This window comes from Sinohyriopsis cumingii, unplaced genomic scaffold (assembly GCF_028554795.1).
Source record: "Sinohyriopsis cumingii isolate HCF-2022 unplaced genomic scaffold, ASM2855479v2 utg002964l, whole genome shotgun sequence".
In the NCBI taxonomy this organism is placed as follows: Eukaryota; Metazoa; Mollusca; class Bivalvia; order Unionida; family Unionidae; genus Sinohyriopsis; species Sinohyriopsis cumingii.
This window is the reverse complement of record NW_028316353.1, coordinates 239,663-260,729: the sequence shown is the minus strand read 5'-3', so window position 1 is coordinate 260,729 and position 21,067 is coordinate 239,663. Positions and strand designations below refer to the sequence as shown.

At 36.3% G+C, this 21,067-nt stretch overlaps 1 protein-coding gene across 1 annotated transcript in view; it reads right to left on the bottom strand.

The window, feature by feature from the left end:
• The window catches only part of LOC149769950 (autophagy-related protein 16-1-like), an 85,180-nt gene that overhangs the window by 48,952 nt on the left and 15,161 nt on the right, over window positions 1–21,067 (bottom strand). Inside the window, exons 6-9 of the mRNA XM_089949627.1 lie at window positions 20,360–20,520; window positions 12,499–12,570; window positions 4,696–4,762; window positions 2,783–2,888 (exon numbers count right to left, since the gene is read on the bottom strand). Of these exons, the coding sequence (XP_089805753.1) occupies window positions 2,783–2,888; window positions 4,696–4,762; window positions 12,499–12,570; window positions 20,360–20,520 (406 nt within the window). The remainder of the gene's footprint in view (window positions 1–2,782; window positions 2,889–4,695; window positions 4,763–12,498; window positions 12,571–20,359; window positions 20,521–21,067) is intronic.

Here is a 21,067-nt window from a genome sequence, read left to right as displayed (position 1 = left end):
ACCAAAACTATGAATATGATATAACAGGAAAATATAACAAAATTACTTACCCTTATCTTGTAAAAAAAAAAGCAAAACACTAACACCATGTGAAGGGGTAAAACAAATAAAATAAAATGCCAAGCCATACACTATGTGTATTGAGTAAATGATATAAAACTCTCAACAGAGCTTAATTAAATAATGATGAAGCTCAATCAGGGTGTAATCCTAACAGTTACGAGGAATAAAGCACACAAAACATGCAGTAATAAACTCGTCGACCCATGAAGCGGTGACTAAATCTTGTTGGTGTAAACGACTTTGGACATTGAAGATGTTGACTGAAATATATATAATTTATTTAGGGTTACAGCTCCTGGGTCGTGGTCCAGAAATGGGGTGTTGAGCCATGGAATCTGTGTCAGAAGATAATAAAGCTATACTAATAAGCAGATGGAACTCAGCTATGTCCACTATGGCATTAGGTCAAAAGATAAAAATGTTATGCAAATAAGTAGCTGCAGCTATGTCCACTTTGGTGTTATGAAGATAAAATACTTTGCAATTATGTATACAGAGCTATCTACACTATGGCATCAGGTCAATATGTCAAGATAAAAATGTCATGCAAATAAGTAGATGGTGCTCAGCCATCTCCACTATGGCATCAAGTCAAAGTGATGGAATATATAAATATTATGTATATAATTACCATATTTTGTGGCCTACAAGTTGATGTGGAGTAAAAGTTGCATTCATTAATTTTGTACATGTTTCATGCTCACTCATACATATGTCAATGTGGAGTATGAAATGAAACTAGATCAACAGCTTGTCTTCACCTTGCTTTCTAGTATCTTCCATTTTCATGAATGACATCAGGGGGATTATTGTTTGTACTGTTCAGTTTCTTGACAATTGTAATTACTATATTCCATTATCAACTGACACCTCTGATTTTTGTTGTTGTTGTTGTTGGCTCTAACTCCATTTTTCAGCACTAGATAGGCTATACATGGCGGCCAGTATAAATGGTGGAGGAAGAACCTGGGAAAAACCTGGAAAGAACCACCGACCCACAAGAAGCTACTAGCAAGCTTTCTCACATATCCACATTTGCCGAACCCAAGACTCAAACCCACGCAGACAGCTGTGAGATGGCAGTGATCCGTAATGGTGAGCGATTTAGACCACTCAGCTACTTGGGGCCCAGACACCTCGGAATATATGTTAAGTATCATATTCAATGCACATGACTATGAAGTGTGTCATCCAGTTGTATGAGGACCACATGACTATGCAGTGTCATCCAGTTATATGAGGACCACATGACTATGCAGCATCATCCAGTTGTATGAGGACCACATGACTATGCAGTGTCATCCAGTTGTATGAGGACCACGTGACTATGCAGTGTCATCCAGTTGTACGAGGACCACATGACTATGCAATGTCATCCAGTTGTATGAGGACCACATGACTATGCAGTTGTCATCCAGTTGTATGAGGATCACATGACTATGCAGTGTCATCCAGTTGTACGAGGACCACATGATTATGCAGTGTCATCCAGTTGTACGAGGACCACATGATTATGCAGTGTCATCCAGTTGTATGAGGACCACATGATTATGCAGTGTCATCCAGTTGTATGAGGACTACATGACTATGCAGTGTCATCCAGTTGTGTGAGGGCAAGATTCAACAGATGAGATTAAATTACAGAGGCCACTTATAGGGAAATGAGGCTACCATAAGAAAATGAGAATTGTAAAGAAAGTTAAAGAGGGGGCTTTATGTCTTGTGGTTCTCAATCCACTTGAGAAGGTAAAACTGGGTATGGCTTAATGATAGAGAACAAGGGAGGTACTGCCTATTACCCATAGCTGACATCAGGGTCTCAACAGTCAATTCGTTTGATTTGTTGTCAGAAACCAAAGACCAATCTAACAATTATAATCAAAGAGAGATTCGGAAACTACAGTTTTTTTAACAATGATTACTGGTAATATGTCGATGTTACATTGTGCTTTAAGCTGAAATACAAAACTAATAACAGATCATTGATGATCTACGAGTAGTCCATGTTTATTTTGATTTTTAACATGTCTTATGGCATTCCTTAGTGAATAAGACAGTACTGTGAATATATGATAGTTATGAGCTCACTTTACCATATTTTATAAATATTTAAAGAACAATCAAGTCAGAAATATGTAGGATTTATTATATATCAATGAAAAAGCTGTACTGATCGTCACATACATCAAATAAAATACTGGTAAATCAAATATCAATGGACCTGTGGCTAAAATGTGATCTAGATGAATGAGGTATGGTAAAAACAAAATAGATGAATAAAGCAAAGTCTGTGCATATTTTGTTTTGGGACAAATGATATGCTTTACATAAATGCAGTAAACAATAGAGGATAGACTGAAAGTATGTTATGTGACCCATGAACTGTAAACTCTTTAATTGTCTTCTTTCAATTCATATTGGGGAAATCAGGAAGTACAAGCACTTACAAATGCATGGAAAATAATTTTAAAAATTATAATATAAAAGCAGTCATATTGGTTTATAAGAATTTATTGACAAGGCATATGAACAAGAATTGGTACAGCTATGTGACCATTTTGTAAAATTTTGCTGATTATGTCTGATAATCATCATATCACAGGCACTTAAAGCGATTTCAATGACATAATCCATATACAAGGTTAAAGTTGACTGATGGCATGTCACAAGATAATAATACCTTAAATTTAAAGAAAATCTCAAAAGATAAGGTACTTACTACCAGAGTAATCCCAAAGTTTTAATTTTCTGTCAGCTCCCCCTGTTGCAAATATAGTTCCCGAGGGACTCCACTGAACTGCATTGACTTCACCTTCATGGGCATCCTGAAATTAACCAAAGTAGTGGTATAAGCAGAATGTATATGCCCTCACTGTATTGCCACACAGTACATGTTTTATATACCATCAAAACCAACAACATTTACAAAATTAATTTTAAGAACAAAGAAATTCTAATCAGTAATCTATATTTGCGTATGTTAAGCAATATGAATAATTGTGTTGACATAGACCTTCACCAAGATATCAAACAAAATGCACGCTAGAAGTGTGTCCACTTGACAGATATGCCCACCAGCCCCCACCATTCAAATGACTGATAACAACAGCTAGAGCAAAACATCTTCTCTGTGTGTGTGTGTGTGTGTGTGTGTGTGTGTGTGTGTGTATATATACAGATGAATAGATGTGTACAGTGTAGGCATCAGACCTAGAATTTAATATAAATTTCTTTTTAGCCAAAAGAACCAGCAGATTGAGAAAATTACTAGCCCTACTGAATCTTCACTAGCTCTTCCTAAAAAACTAGAAAAAAGACTAGAAAAAATACCAGTCCAACATGAAATTTACTTGGACTAGCAGACAAGTGCTAATTTTGAGCCCTGTTTATGTATGCATTATATGTATCAACAAGCAAAATAAAATCATAGTGGATAACAAAAAAAGGGGCTGAACTATAAAAAATGTATTTAAAAAAACACAATCACATTTGGCCAATAATGTCTGCCAAGTTTCAGAGTAATTCAACAGAAGGCGTGGTACTAGTTGCAAACACAAGAGTTATAATCTAAAGTATACACATTTAACACAAAAAGGGACATAACTCAATAACAAAGCGTAATACACATGACTACAGAAAACTCATGATAACCTCATGTCAATAATGCCAGTTTCTGGGAAATTCGTCAAATGTTGTATGACTCGTTGCACAAACAACAATTGTCAAATACAGTATTGAAATTTAATTACAAAAAGCACAAGGTATATTTCGAGTACAAATCAGGTGAAATGTATCTAAGCAATCTGTGCCTGCCAACTGCATTGTGATAGTATCTGCCACATTACTACATAGTCCACAGAATGATTCGTTAGTTCTTGCACATAATAATGATGAATGGATGGATGGATGGGTGTGTGGGTGGATGGATGGATGGACAAGTCAAATGCTAAATGCCCATGCCACATTTATGGTGGGGATAAATAAAAACTGTTGAATAATGTTTTTTAGAAGAAAAAAACATCTATAGCCAAACACTAACATTTTCATGGATGTAGAGTTATATCATATCTGCTTGGAATCCAGTGATGATAGGAAGGTATTATGAATGCAGATGAATGGATCAATGAATCTATACAGATTAAACATCCCTCCATTTTTTTACCCAAAATTAATGCCTTCATGTCAAGACTACAGGTAGTTTTTGATACTCCTATCACTGCTGACATTCCAAGGAAACAATGAATTAGAAATATGTCCTCATAATTTAGTCAATCAGGAACCATAAATCAGTCAAATGTCTGAGGAAAAGTGTAAATCTGAACTCTACCTTGGTGAAGGTTCTTTAAAGCCTAATTCTAAATTTAATTTTAATACAAAATTTATTGACTGGAAACAAAATTTGTTTCTGACTAATAGCTGTAATACACATGAATATGGGCAACATTACATGCCTCACCCCAACCCTCAAACAGAATAGGACAGGAGCATTAGAATGCCAAAATCCTAAAAACCATTAAGCAACTTCAAGGACTCACCATAAACACTGATTTGTTATTGGCAACCTTTGGAATCATTGTTGTCTCTTATATGATTATAATATGTTTGTTTTGTTCTTTCAGATAAAATACTTACAAATTTACACTGTGCTACGCTGGGAAGTGATGCTATTAAACACACAGGTGAAATGAGAAATGGTAAGCTGAAACAAAAAAAAAAGGACATGGAATAAACTCAACTACTGAAGCAATTACACTGCATTCTGAAAGTCCCTTCACACTGCTAATTTCTGCTCAATATGAATAAAAATGTTACAAAATAATAGACAGTGGAGACATTTCAAAATGGTCTGTTTAATGGTAAGTTAAGGTGTGTTTAATGGCAAGTTAAGGTTTGTTTAAGGGCAAGTTAAGGTCTGTTTAATGGCAAGTAAAGGTGTGTTTAATGTGTGTTTAATGGCAAGTTAAGGTGTGTTTAATGAGTGTTTAATGGCAAGTTAAGGTCTGTTTAATGGCAAGTTGTGTTTAATGGCAAGTTAAGGTGTGTTTAATGTAAAGTTAAATGCATAAGCAATCATATTTTGACAAAGCCTTGTGAAACTGATTCTCAAAGGAGTAAAAATACTCGAAACAAATTTACATTTACATTTCAAAAGGTTTTATATTGCCAATATTCTTTATTTAGCTTGATATTATCTTGAAACCTAAACATTTTTTTTCACAGTTTGCTTTATAAAATACATCACTAACATATTTGATGGCTCTTCAGATTAACATGTTTCCTTTTATAAATGTTTCCTTTTGTGCGTTTGGTCACAAATCCTATTTTGGTATGTACCAGAGAGCTCTGCCATAATGTGGTATTTGAGGTCTGTAACTGCTGACCACATTATAGTGACAATTATCAAAAGTTGGATAATGTGTGTATGTGTAGAGGTGGAGAAAGGAACAAACAAAATGCCTGTAAAACATTAGTATATATAATATTGATGTTTTTGTCATCAAAATGTCAAAAGAAGTCAATTAGAAATAAAGTCTGGATGTTAGTGTATTTACTGTATTTGCCCTACACATTATATACATTAAATAAACATTAGCTAAAGTAAAATACTACAAAGCTCATAACATTTCTTTTACTTGCAATTGTTTAGCTGACCATCATACTTCAACAAAATAGATAGCATTGAGATTTTGACTGGGGTTTTCTCCAGTAAGGAAGCAAAATGGAGCTGGCCGATAAAGGCATTGTACATCATCTTAATAAAGCTAGAACCTATAGGAAACGCAGACCATGTACCGGAAAGCAATTACCATTTGTTATGGTACACATGAAGTAATCAGTCTGCACAGTCCTGACAGTGCTGCAGTAATGGCACAACAAACTGCTGGAAGATTATATGACACTGGTACAAAGTCAATGTTGGCAACATCAAGCTTTATAAACTGGGAAATTTACGAAACTATGGAACAAAAAATTACTGTACTCATTTATCTAAAGAGCTCACTATGAAATGAATGACAGAAAGAACCCACCATGCAATGAATGATAGAATCCCACTGTGCAATGAATTACAGAAGCAACTCACTGTGCAATGAATGATAGAAGAAGCCAACTACACAATGAATGACAGAAAGAACTCAAGAACAATATCAGCTGCACCATTATATGCTTACAACAGGAACTGAAGCAACCCCAGCAATAAATCAAAATAATGATTGCATATTGTACAATGTCAAATACAGGTTGCAACCACTGAATGAATATGTACAGATTCTGAAATAGATATTTCTACCAAATCTGCATTTTGTTTGCTTTCATTTGGTCTTTATCTGCATTTCATTTATAATCAATCTGCATTCATGTTTACACTGCAGCTGTCAGGTTTTGTTTCTAGTCTCAAATGCTTTCTTTATTTCAGGTTCACTGATTTCACTTGTTGTTTCGTTTTCATTCTGAATGCCTTTACCAAGGCTGAAATTTCAGTTTTTGATAGTGCTAAATGGAGAGTCTTGAACATAACTCACATGTTTAGTCAGCAAGCTGGTTTGTTTGGTGAAGTGAAGCATTGCTAAGTTTGTCATTCAGCAAGATGTTGCTTCAGCAAGTTTGTTATTTGGAGAGTTGTCACATCACAGAGTTGTACATCTTACAAGATGTCATGCACAATCAAAATTCTGATGATGAATTCAAAACAGTTGAATTCCTAAAATGTTTCAACGAAGACTGCCTTTGTAATCATCAATTGTTAAATTCTTGTGGCTTTAATGCATCTTCACCGTCTCCAGCATGTATTTGGCATTGATGATAAACTGAACTTAGACACAAAGACACAGTGATCTATTTTGACTGCAAGAACAAACTTAAAGATCTGATAATGTTTCCTACCTTAAATATTTTCAACATATTTATTTTTACGTTTTTTAATTTCATGGTGTTTGTTTTTTGTAACAGTATCATTATATGTATTTTTTTATGTTATAGGTGTTGTCTAATGTTGTAAAGTGCTTAGAGCTTCTAAAGATTAGGTGCTATACAAAGTCCTTATTATTATTATTATATATATATATAGTTGCTTCCCTTTCTCTCTCTCTCTCTCTCTCTCTACACACACACACACATATACACACACAAAGGGAAGCAACTCTTATGGGTTAACTCCCCTTTCTACCCAGGTACATTGCCGTAAAATACATTATTTGTCACAGTACATTACGATAACTTTTTTGATACCTCTGAATCCAGCCTCTACATATTTTAATGAGAAAGGGAAACAACTCTTACAGGTTAATTCCACTTTCTACATGCTAAGATGCTCCAAACCAGTTTTTAATTTTGCTGCCATATGCTAAGATGTCTTCCAGACAATTCAGTTAAATTCTATCAATTTTATAACTTTAATTTAATCATCCACATTTCATTTTCAGCTGTACAGTAAGTCAAAATGTTGTTTTATATGGTGCATACAACATTCTTGTAAATTCCTGTGAATTTATTATGTTTTGGCAATTACAATACTACCATTCATTATTGTCACATGTGATTTCAATCAGTAACATTCAATTTCACTAGAGAAATTGTGATATTGTCACATGTGATTTCAATCTGTAACATTCAATTTCACTAGAGAAATTGTGATACTGTCACATGTGATTTCAATCTGTAACATTCAATTTCACCAGAGAAATTGTGATATTGTCACATGTGATTTCAATCTGTAACATTCAATTTCACTAGAGAAATTGTGATATTGTCACATGTGATTTCAATCTGTAACATTCAATTTCACTAGAGAAATTGTGATACTGTCACATGTGATTCCAATCTGTAACATTCAATTTCACTAGAGAAATTGTGATATTGTCACATGTGATTTCAATCAGTAACATTCAATATCACTAGAGAAACTGTGATACTGTACTTATCAATTATTACACTTGTAAGTGATTTTGATAACATGGCATACATTAACTCAATAAATAATGAAACAGATCCAGAACATATTGTATCTGTGAATACAGTGGAATCATTGAGTTTAGGGTTCAGGTTTCATTCTGGGCTGTTGTTGAGATGATCACTCAGGGCCCATGAAAACGCACAACAGTGCCACAACATACTGCAATCGTGAATACAGCAGAATCATTGATTAGTCTCATAGGTGATGTTGAGATGCCCTCTACACCTGTATGACGATGGAAAATAATGCAAGACTCAAATGGTCTGTACACCAGTCATGCACACTGCACCATATCACACCAGTCAGGCAGACTGCAAACTGTATATTTTCTTTGGAAGACTTCTGACTGAGGACCAATTGGTGCAGTCACACAAATGAGCTATGTATGATTACAGTGGTCAGAAGACTTTTATCACCAATTGGCAAGCTGTCCATCCCAATATACTGCAAAGCAGGCTGGCCATAACAACCACAACAGTACAGATGGATGATCTGTACCAACCATAATGCACCAGCCAGCCAGACTGTAAAGCATATGTCTTAGGTACAACCATTCTTACTGCTGACCAAATGGTCCAGCTATATCAATGACCAATGTATGTTTATAGTAATCATGACTATGATATCTATAACTGACATATCAGCTTACCAAAAGGCAATTTCTATTAAATTCAAAGCAAACAGTTGTTATTTATGAAGCTGTCTGACCAAGCCAAACCAGCATTCTATAATGCAATCAGTACTGACACCATATCGAATGGGCAAATTGATGATGCAAATTGATGATATTCATCATTTCCCATTGATTATGGTGATGAAACATCTGACAATGGTATAGACAGAATTAAGTTCATGGCAGTAATCAAGAAAATCTATGGGATTCTGTCTCTTTCTGAATGCCATCCTTCATCATCAATCAAATCTATACACCAGGTCAACGCCTTGGAAAATGTAGATGATGATGGCAAACTGTCATCAAATAAAACTTTGCCACAATTGTTCAAGATTACAAACATTATTATGCCTCTCTTAGAGCATTCCCAATCACTGTAATGCATGAGCTTCTTTATGGTGTGTCATTTGCATGCAACTTTCTCACCCCAATGGTAAACAGTCATGTCCAGTGATATTTTCTCCACAAGAATCTGGTCGAGATGTTGATTAAGTGCAAATACAAGTCTTTAACACTATATCAAAGTTATTCAAAAATATTGTATTCCTTAACTTGACTTTGAGCATCTGATGATTTTTCCTTTGTCTAGCCAAAAAAGCTATTAATTATTTTTTTAACACTTCCTTCCTTTCAGATCTCCACATCGAATAGGGAAAGCAAGAGGTTCAAGTGTCATCTTTTGACTTTCAGCTCAATTTGCAACTGTTGCCAGAGATTTTGCTGTGGTAATTATCAACAATGGTAGGTTTTCTTTCTTTTTTCTTTCCTTTCTGCTTGATTAGTGAATTATAGGCAGTCATATGCCCCTATTTTTGCAGGTAGGCATGGAGGGAGGAGACAAAAAGCTTTCTGTCAATCGTTAGTAATACACTTTCACCCATGCCCTCAGACGATCCATCTGAGGCACCAGACAACTCCCTTCCAGTTACATATGGACCGACCATTCTCACAAAACGATGGGTGATCCAATCTGTGTCAGAGGGTCTACAGATTTCAATATCCAAAGTAACTACACTCTTGTCTTCATACCTTCATGAAGGAGCTCCCATGTGATCCAATGAAGGGGGATGTTTTTACACAAGAAATTCCAATTGTTCTGCCTGTAGTGAGTGGTGTCGATAGTATGAAAAAAAGACCATCTAATCCAGAACATTTATGGTCATACAGCATAGCCCTTGGGTCTTCCCTAATTCATACAGCTAAGCCCTTGGGCCTTCCTTAAGTCATATAGCTAAGCCCTTGGGCCTTCCCTAAGTCGTACAGCTAAGCCCTTGGGCCTTCCCAAACTCATTCAGCTAAGCCCTTGGGCCTTCCTTAAGTCATACAGCTAAGCCTTTGGGCCTTCCCTAAATCAAACCTTACACCCTTCTCAACATTTTATCCATCCAGGTATAGAACACATATTAACTTGGAGTATTTCTACCAAATGCAGTGATAGCATAACTCATGCATCAGAGAAAGCATCGAACAAGACATTGTTTAGGTGACAAAGCATCCTATGGCTCCTTTGTCTGCTCAATGTGTTCAACAAGAAAACTCAGAAACAATGCTTCTGCATTGGTAGCTTGGAGGTCATCTGTTGATGGCTTAAAATATTCCAGAGCTGAAATCTGCTGCGAGCTTTTAATTTTCCCAACCTCCATGTGCTTTTTGCAACCAATGTGCTTCCTCACATCATCTCTGCCACCATGCCCAATGCTAAAAAATGTGGCACACTGTGTGCAAAAAGCATGATGTATATCGGTGTTTGATGGCTGAATGCATGGCCAATTTTGGTATATTCCAAACTAAACATCACTTTTTGTGCAATACATTTCTTTTCCCTTGGTGGTGAAGACATTTTCAAGATATGATGCCAAACGGTAATTTAAACCAGTGTTGGTGATACATACGCAGAGCAAAATTCTGGTTAGATCCCAATTTCTCTCATAAGTATTTGTAAAACTACTCTTATACATATAGATTAAAATACACTAAAATGATTGCTACCAGGCCAACGTTATCAATTGGCTATAGTGCTACTAATATCGTGAACGGCAGTACCGGACCATTTCAGCAACTGCCAATATCATGACTAGCACTTAAAGGGAAATTGGTTATGTTGCTAAACATTTAAAATAATTGAGAATTGGGGAATTCGTGATTTTTTTTGCATGTGGCGTGAATCCAAGAATCACTAAAAAAGTTGTGAAATTCATGCCAAAATCCTGAGGGTTGGCAGCTATGCATACCTAGACGAGTCATAGTGGCTTAATTCCCTCTACCCATGCTGTCAAGATCGCAACCAATCCATCCATGTCTGAACAGTTTCCTTTGATTAGATGATTTTGGCTACAGCAAAGTAATCTCCAACATGAGGCCGAATTTTGACATATCCATGCACACACACTGAAGCAGCTATTATACAAGACTGGCAGTTTATGACAACCCTAATTTCAATTTGTAGAGTGAATGAGCTACATACGATATTTGTAGATCCAAACAACATTCAGTTCTGTTCTGATAGTTCAAGCATTCTAATGACTCAACCTGGTTCCTTCCTAAGAATAGCTTGCTGTCACTAGCTAACAATTCATTCCCTTCATCAATCTGTCAAGAGAAGCAAAGAAGCAGGACCCTTCATGTACCATCAAATGTTACCCAAGATACAAAAGATGATCTTCACATCAACTGTGAAAGACCAACGAAGGCTGGAATGCTAGACATAACCCCTAGAAATATTGGCTGCTTAGTTAAAGAAAATTATTAAATCAGTGTACTCTGTACTCTCATAGGATCAGGTACACAATGCAGATTTCAGCTAAAAAAATATGAGCAACCTCCATGAGCCAGGCCTTGAATGTAATGTCTCAATTAGGAACATAGTGTAGTCAGCTGAGTGTCATGCCAAGCCTGCCTTTTCTAATTTCCATTTGCATGGTATGGCCTTGTTAATGAGAGAACTGAATTTTATTGGGTTTGGTGGTAGCTGCACAGACAGTGACCAGTCCCCATTCGTGTCACCATAACCCCTGACCGAGACATGAATTTGCCACTTTCACTGGATTCACCTGTGAAACTTTTGATGTTGGGACTATAATCAATTGTGGAATCCCGCAGAGATCACTGGGTGACAAAGGCATAGGAAGGATGCTCAGCATTTACTCCTCCTCATGCCTGTTCTCGTAATGTAATGTTAGGTAATGTACTTGACAGAGAAAGAAAATGAAACCTTTCCCCTTAATGAAGGCATATTTTAAAGTGTCATACAAGTATAAAAAAATCTGGTTTAAACCAGAGACAATGGGAGACACCTAGTGGAGTCAACCTGTAAGAGTTGCTTTCCTATATAATGTTTTTTCTATCTTTTTGGGAGGGGTGGATTGAGGTGGGTGGGGTAGCAAAGAAATTTATCCTAATGTAATGTGAAAAGATGATTATTATTTACTTTTAACCAGAACTTCACTCATGGATTAATTAATAGAATCATGCACCAGTTAATGTTGTTGTTGTTGTAATGTGGTTAACACCATTCTTCAGCACAAGATAGGCTATACATGGCAGCCGGAATTAATGGTGGAGGAAGAACCCGGGAAAACACTGGATGATGCTGAAAAAAGCTTTAATACAGACTCAAGTTGGATGAAACTGCACACAAAATATAACAAAGATCGGCCACCACATAATGTGCTTGCAGGCCTGGATCTATGCAGTTTGTAAGGCCTCTTCACTAGATCTAATAATATAGACCCTGATCAAGATGATTGTTTGGAAACTCATTTATGGCCATATATTGTAGACATAATCTGGCATCAGTGTAGCATTTACTTACCTATCAACTGGAACTTCTATTGTTTTTGTAGCTGCATCTTTTAAATCTCTTTCTAATTTTTCTTGCTTTTGCCTGAAACAAATGTCAAGCTATTTGCATCTTTATTATTTAAAACACATTGAAAAGATTGAATACTTACAACAGACAATTCATGATAAGTCTAAATGTAAAATATTTTGTACAAATCACTTGTCCAGGACAGACTAGTGACTCATAAAACAGTAATATTCAGTATATTCTCTCAGCTTGCCCATACACTGCAATTATCACGTGCCACTACTGAACCACTTTAGTTTTTATTTACCCAAAAGTCCTCTTGCCCATACACTGCAATTATCACGTGCCACTACTAACTACTTTAGTTTTTATTTACCCAAAAGTCCTCTTGCCCATACACTGTAATTATCACGTGCCACTACTGAACTACTTTAGTTTTTATTTACCCATAAGTCCTCTTGCCCATACACTGCAATTATCACGTGCCACTACTGAACTTTAGTTTTTATTTACCCATAAGTCCTCTTGCCCATACACTGCAATTATCACGTGCCACTACTGAACTACTTTAGTTTTTATTTACCCATAAGTCCTCTTGCCCATACACTGCAATTATCACGTGCCACTACTGAACCACTTTAGTTTTCATTTACCCAGAAGTCCTCTTGCACTGCCACAAATCCACCAATCAATTTACAATTTAACTTAGGTCAGACTTTTCAATTAAATTCACAAGAGATATTAGTCAGCAGAACATTGTTTCAAAAACCAACATATGCCCAAGATTTTATTTACTTCATATGTACGACTTTCTTATGTGATTACCAGTGCATAAGAAATGTGTATGTTTTTTTGAAAGTTTCTCTTACATTTTTATCTAATTTTGTGGCATGTCCCAGGTAGGTGCAAGTGCAAAGTTTTTTGTTGTAAATCTGTAGAGATACCATGAGTTAGAGAGAGAGCATGTTATTTTGTGATTCTCCTTGACATTATCCTGGAAGATTCTGGTTGACACTTATGACAGATGGAATTTACATTGGGAATTGGCAATTTCCTCCCAGAAAAATATTAGTAATGCAATAGCAATAGTAAGAATATTACTCATATTAAAATATTAGCTTTAACATATGTTCATTTTATTTTAATCCTTTGAAAAAAAATTAGAAGGATTTTATACTGTTACAATGACATGTATCTCATTGGTACCCAGTAGAAGAAATTGCTACTCACTGCCTTATGTTTATATTTTGTGAGAGAAGTAAAGATATAGAAACGAAAAAAGCTAAACTATTCAGATGCTAGTATTACTGAAAATAAAACAGAGAATAATAAATGATATTAGTATATAAAAAATAGATTCTATACTTATTCAAACAGATTCTTCATTCACAATTTGTCTCACTTTATCCATGCATGATTATTCCCAATGAACAATGATTGTAAAATACTAGAAATTTTCCTTAAATACTAAAAAATTTCCTTAAAACACAATTACTAATTAAACTCTACATATATACAACAATTAAAGTGGAGTTCTGAAGATCATACATCACTGATTTTCAGACAAAAACATTCAATCAACATCATGTCAATCAAATCTGCTGGCACACAACTGTTTGTCAGGTAAATAGATCCGAAATTGTTGAACTAAACAAATACAGCTTTCTGAAAGCTACAGATATTTAGGTCTAATCTTTGACACATTTTTGCACAAGCCACAATTATCCATTCATCATGAGTCCACTTAATTAATGAGGTCATATGGTCCCCAAATAAAGGAAGATAATGACTGTTTAGATCGAGAAACGAACCCTCCCAACTGCTCTGGTGTCCTAGTCACCTCATGTCCCAGACTGGTTTCATTACTATTACGGATTGATTCATTTGATCAGCTGATCACTTTACATGTCAGTGTCAGGTTTATTTATATATCCCTTTGTCGCTGGTGTCACCGGTGCAGCTGGTATAGCGACTTGTAAGGTCATGTGTCTAGTATTGTTGCGACTTACAGCTGTAGCATCCAGGTTCCGAAATGAACCATTTTCTCATAGTTGGGTGTTGGGTACATATAAAAATATGATTTGAAGACGGGTGTAAATAAAGAAATGACTAGCAAACTCTTATGAATTTTTATTTCAATTTACAGAAACTTATTTCTATAAAGCAAAAGATAATTCTGCCATGCTGATGTATTAGACTAAGAACACTTCATTTCATGTTGAGATCCATCTTCTTATCTTTTAATGATTTTTCAGCAGTCACTGCAAGATATTCTGATATCAAAATGTGTGATCGTGACATGACATGGTAAAGATTGGCGATGTTTTAAATTTGGCACTGCAGTACACACAAATTGCAATTCATTCTGCTGTGTAGTGGTTGCGTAGCAGAGCAACTGCATCATAATTTGTGACACAATCTGAAGCTGGGGTGGCATTTTGAGGGCAGTGACTTCCTCATCCAGCATAATGACTATGAAGCTTAAATATCCTAGTTCAAATGGGAGGGAAAATAATAAGAAATTAAGTTAAAAAAAGCCTGTACTCAAGATCAAGATCAAGATGTTAATCCCTACCGGCTGTTGAGTATGTAATCGGTATATCCAATAAAGTTTTCTATTTTTCCTAAAATAGTGCTACTGGAGAGCTCTGGATCAGATTTAATAATTCCTAAAAAGGACAATGATTTTCACCTATATTCTGATGGTCTCCCTTACCTGTTCAGCATACCAGTAAATGTGATTTTAAATCTTACTTTCTAGTACTTATTTATTTTAAAATCTAGTGTTTGAAGTTGGTCCATGCATGAGACAGGTTGAAACAAAGGAGTGATTCCATTTTTTTCAATATCCGCACTTTGATAGGTTCAGAGCTTGCAAACTGCATTGAACAAGAGACTTAACCACTGAAGTGACTACCTTTTGTTGTTGGCATAGCTGAATTCTTTTTATATTCTTTCTTTTGGATATCTGAAGAGATAAATCCATGAAATTAAATGCCCACAAATAAGCAAACTTTGACAGGCAAAAAATCAAATTTAAATACACACAAAATTTTCCTTTTTTTCACAAAATTATGCAAATGAGTGCCACAAAAAAAATCGATATAGCAGGAGTATAAACATTTTTGGACTAAGATGCATTAAAGAAATGCATGAATAGATCCATATTATATTGCTGAGAAATATCAGGCTTTAAAAAATGACACTTGCCACAGCTACAGATGCCAATAATACATGTACATGTATATGTGATATCATGAAAGACTAGTTTCCAAACACACCTGGAGTTCCATATCTAAGCCATACGTAAGAGTTATCTACTACAGATACAGTGAAATGAAATTTTTATGTAAATTATGTTTCTCTAAGAATACATTCCCTGGTCAAATTAAATTTGACATGTAAGCCTGCTACCTCCAGAATCCAGTTCTACTAAAAAGACAATTATTTGTCTTTTCTGTCCACATCAATTAGACAAAGGGCAATAATTCTTGCCCATTCCCCCTGGTGCTGTCATCAGATGTCACTAGTTTTTAAGTAAAGTGAAATACCACTGAGGACGCTTACAAGGCCAGATGGTTGGAAGGGTTTTAAGCAATCAGATCAAGTAAGTATTCATAAAAAGTGTTACTTAAAACTACATCATCTGATCAAATTAACACTAGAAAAATAGGTAACAGGACAATGGAATGCTGGGAATCCAACCTATACCTTGAATATCCTTCATGGGAATAAATGACTGTATTCCCTATGTGAATAATAACCTGTTCTCTTAATTTTTAAAGTGATAAAGCCTATGTTCTCATGATCTGTATGACCCCTATATATCCAGTTAACATGATTATTAAGTTCTTCTTACCAACAAAATGTCACTGGCAAATCTAGCAAAGCTAACAGGCTGTGTTGGCTTTAACTGGGTCTGGTGGTCATCTGGGCCACTGCCACAGTACCCACCAGATTTAGAGTTTGCGAAACTAAATATCTGAGATAGAAATTTGAAAAGGTTGATTCTGCATTCCAGCTAACAGCTTCTATTTTGTCTTGGATTGAAATGTTACACTGAAAAATCTGAACAGACAGGACTCTAATTTCATGAGCTGAAATACTCATCAGACCACTCTGACCTTTTGCTTCTCTGCCTTCACCAGGAGAAAGTGTATTTGCTTGTGTCATGACTTGCCTCTGTGCGCATCAGGTAGTGGCGACTGCTTGTGATATGTATACCAAAGAGAGGGAGCATATGATGACATTCTGATTGCCCACTGACAGCAACCTATTTTTGGCCACAAAGTCTGGTTATGTCAAGAGGACCACTGAACCATCTTAAAGATAGTTCTGAAAAGGCATGTAATTAACTCACCTGGCATGCCAAAGCTAAGGCCATCAGGAAACATTTTTTGTATGATAGTAGCTTCTGCAAGGATTGGTTTAAAGGCTCAAAATTATCTGAATTGAGCCATGTTAAAACCCAGAACATATTCCATTTTGGAAGCAAAGCAAGGGATTTTACTTGGTTCAAATCAAAATTAGCACATTGTCAGTATCTTTATCATGACTAATATCCTGGCTGCCACAATGCCTGCCTGTGTCAGATATCATGGAGTAGTAGCCCTTAATGGTTATTGGGGCCAACTTTTTCTTCTCATGGAGAAAAAGAAAAAAGTCAGCCAGTTGAGGGATCAAGGCACTCAAAAGAACAATGATACTGACTTGACACCAGTCCCTGAAAACATGTCATTTTGTAAAAGACCCAGGGGCTGATGTCTGGACCTAATGAAAGAGCTTGAAACTAATAGGCTCTGTCATTGTAGACAAAATGAAGAAATTTTCAGAATGCTGTTTGGATAGGGATATGAAAGTATGCTTCCATCTGATCTAGACTGATGGCATATTCATTCCTTTTTAATGGAGAGTTATATCTCCATCCATGTATTATTGATCAGCCTCATCCTGCCAGTTCAATTCTGCCCCCAAAAGTAATGGGGACACAAATGGTATCAACCATAATGCCAGATGCAGTCAAAGCATTTGCCATGGATAGGTGAGCTGCCTGGTTACTGACCTGAGCAATCTGCCATTGCCTTACAGGCATGGTCATTGCCCGATTATTCTGCAAGTCAGAAAATTGCCAATGAGGACAAATCTAACACTTAAGACGAGGCAACAAAAATTTCAAACCAGCTTTGATATGGCATGAAACACATTCTTGTCTACTTTATAAAAGAGTCTGGTGGACATGTAGGCAGTCACAAAATTCTTATCCAGAGCTGGGCATTCAATACAGCATGATGGGAATGCCTCTGGTACTTCCCTGTCAGAAAGAAAACCTTAGCATTTACCCGGATCACAGAATCTTCCGAACAGTCAATCATTAATCTCCCCGATTTTTGCTGACTGGGAAAGCATCTGGAAGGATGGAGTATCTTCCTCACCGTCAATATCTACAAAGCCTCATGCATGGTGGTAGAGTGCGTAAGGCATTCTGAAAATGACAACATATGATATATCTCTTTGATGGCAGCCTTAAAGCTTAACTCAGTTCACTCCATGGCTGGATCTGAGTAAGGCTGTTGTTCAGGTGTATGCTCACAATCACTGTGTGCCATGAAACTGTTCTGCCTCTATCTCAAGATAAACCATCCTGGGTGGCATAGATGACACAATGCCATCATCTCTATAGAAGTCACGGTAACTGTAGATAAGCAGTGAGCATAAGGTAAGTCAGATGAATGTGTTGTACCAGCTGGTTTGCTGGGAGTATGGTGCCAGTACTAGCCTTGTGGTGGGCATGCCTGGACAGACAGATCTATCACTAAAATCCCTGTCAAAATATGTCTGTGAAGACTTACACACATAAAGACAGATGGATTTATCACTAAAATCCACATAACTGTGTTTGTGTGTAACCATAGGCATGGTAGGATGGACAGATCTACCTTTGTAATTGTTTAGAAATTATGCCATAGGCCTTGTGAGACAGATATTTCAGTAAGATCCATGGATAGAGATGGCAGGATGGGTTGGAGAGTCAGCTCAACTGGCTGGATGATTGTGGATGGCAATATAGCAATATAGAACAGCTCCACTGGACTTATTAAAAAACCCATGCACCCTGACTTACAGGCCTGAAGGCCATGCTCAGACATGCAAGGGGATATACGCCTCCCGTGATACCCTCTCCCAGTGTGTTATAATTACCTGTAAGAATCAGGGAGGGATAAAGGGGCACAACTGTCCCAGAATATAAAAACTGCATCAACATCTCACTCTTTTCTTTGTTGTTGGTTGACTTCTGCAAAAAACAAGGTCCATACACTCTCGGACCACAAGGTGCACACAATGCATAGTACTGATGAAGTACATTTTGTGCATGCAAATATTCCATGGCACTGAACTTACTGCATTTATTAAACTTTGCTGACATGTCTCACTGAAATGATAAAAACAAAACACAGCAAAAAGTGTATAAATTAACAATGCAGAGTGTTTCACAAAATTCAAGAAAGTTACAAATTCACAAAAATATTGGAAAAAATTTAAAAAACAATATGTACAAAACAACATACAGAGGAATGTATAATGCACAATATAAATCCAATTTTCTGGATGGATATTTAAAATTCATGTACAAATCACGGGAGATTTTTCATCCGATGCTAACTATGACATAAAGTTTAATAATTAACAACACAAGGTGGCAGCAAGGAAATGTAATGGGCAAGAGTTATTGCCCTTTGTATACTTTAGACTAAACAGATGCATCTTCTTTTTAGCAGGACTGGATTCAGGAGGCAGCAGTCTTACGTCAAGGTGGCAGCAAAGAAAGATAATGGGCAAGAATTATTGCCCTTTGTATACTTTAGACTAAACAGATGCATCTTCTTTTTAGCAGGACTGGATTCAGGAGGCAGCAGTCTTACGTCAAGGTGGCAGCAAAGAAAGATAATGGGCAAGAATTATTGCCCTTTGTATACTTGAGACTAAACAGATGCATCTTCTTTTTAGTAGGACTGGATTCAGGAGGCAGCAGTCTTACATCCTAATGTTAATGTGATCAGTGAACATATTTAATGGAGAAATGCATATACTGTTTTAGGAAAGTTTACACAGAATGTGGTATCTCATGCATTAAAGGATAATTTCTTACATATTCTAAGATTTTATCTCAGAACAAGTTACATAATACGAAACAAAAGACAAGTTTCACAGAAAAACACATGTATATAAATGTCATAAAGTGTCGGACTATAAAGGCATATAGTGTTTTCTCTAAGTGTTAGTAACTGTAAAGTGAATACTGAATAATCAGCCTCCTGCCTTGCAGATGTGTGTTATACAGGGTACAGAAAGAGAAAGGCACACAATGTACTTTCCAATTACAACGAGAAATCAGTAATCAACCTCTTGTCTTGTATAATTGTGTCATAAAGGTTATATGTGTTGGCACATGATAAGGATATAGTGTTTTCTCCAAGTCCCAGTGCAGTGAACACTTAATCAGCATCCTGTACTGCAGCTGTTTGCTTCTGGATAGGTTAAAATAAACAGCCTACTGCAATGCAGCTGTCTGCCCATGGCAGGGTTCTGTGGCTGGACAGGTACTCCCAATAACTGCCAATCACCTGTGTGCTTAATTAGACATGATTCAATATTTGTTCCAGGGTATTGTACTTGTAAGCCTTGAGCAGAGTTGATTTTGGAATGGATTAAGATTATGCACATAAAGATGCAAGGAAATATGTCAGATGGGTCATGTGCATGGTTAGCTTGCTTGGTATACTATGGTGTAGCAAACATTCCTCGAGGACCCCTGCTTTTGTACCCAAACCCCAGCCTATAAAAGTAACTGAAGCGCACATCTCACCTCAAGAACAAGTCATTTTCTTCATTAATTCTGTCTGCATCTTTGGCTTTCAGTGCTAACCATCGGTCCACAAGTTCCCTGTTTTCCTCTTGAGCTTTTCTGTATTTTTCTTCCAGTGCTGTGAATGCCAACTGCAAGGCCTGATGCTCATCCTTCAGCATCTGAGGAAACAGAAAAATAATGTAATCCACATAGAAGTGTACCATGTTATAAATATAACGGGCTTATAATAAGGTATAATAATGCTAACCACAGGAACAATCAAAGTGTACTTCTGTATATAAACTAAAAAGGTCTTTAAATGGGGTATAGTAACAATATCTGCAGGAGCCATACAAGTGTACTGTGTTAAAAGCTTGGGCATTTTATAGTAGGGTATCATAATTTTATAGTAGGGTTAGTAGGGTATCATAATTTTATAGTAGGGTATCATAATACTATCCACAAGAGCCACAGAGGTTTACTGTACAATAGATGAAACAGACTTAAAATAATAATGCTATCCCAATGGGCCAGGCAAGTGTAATGTACTATAAAGAAGTTGATCTTATAATGAGGTAAAATAATGCTATCCACAGGAGCAATGCAAGTGTAATATGTTTTAAACAAAATGGTATTATAATGAGGTAGAATAATGCTACCCACAGAAGCCATACAAGTGTACAGTGTTATAAACAAGATGGTCTTAATATTATACACAGAAGCCAT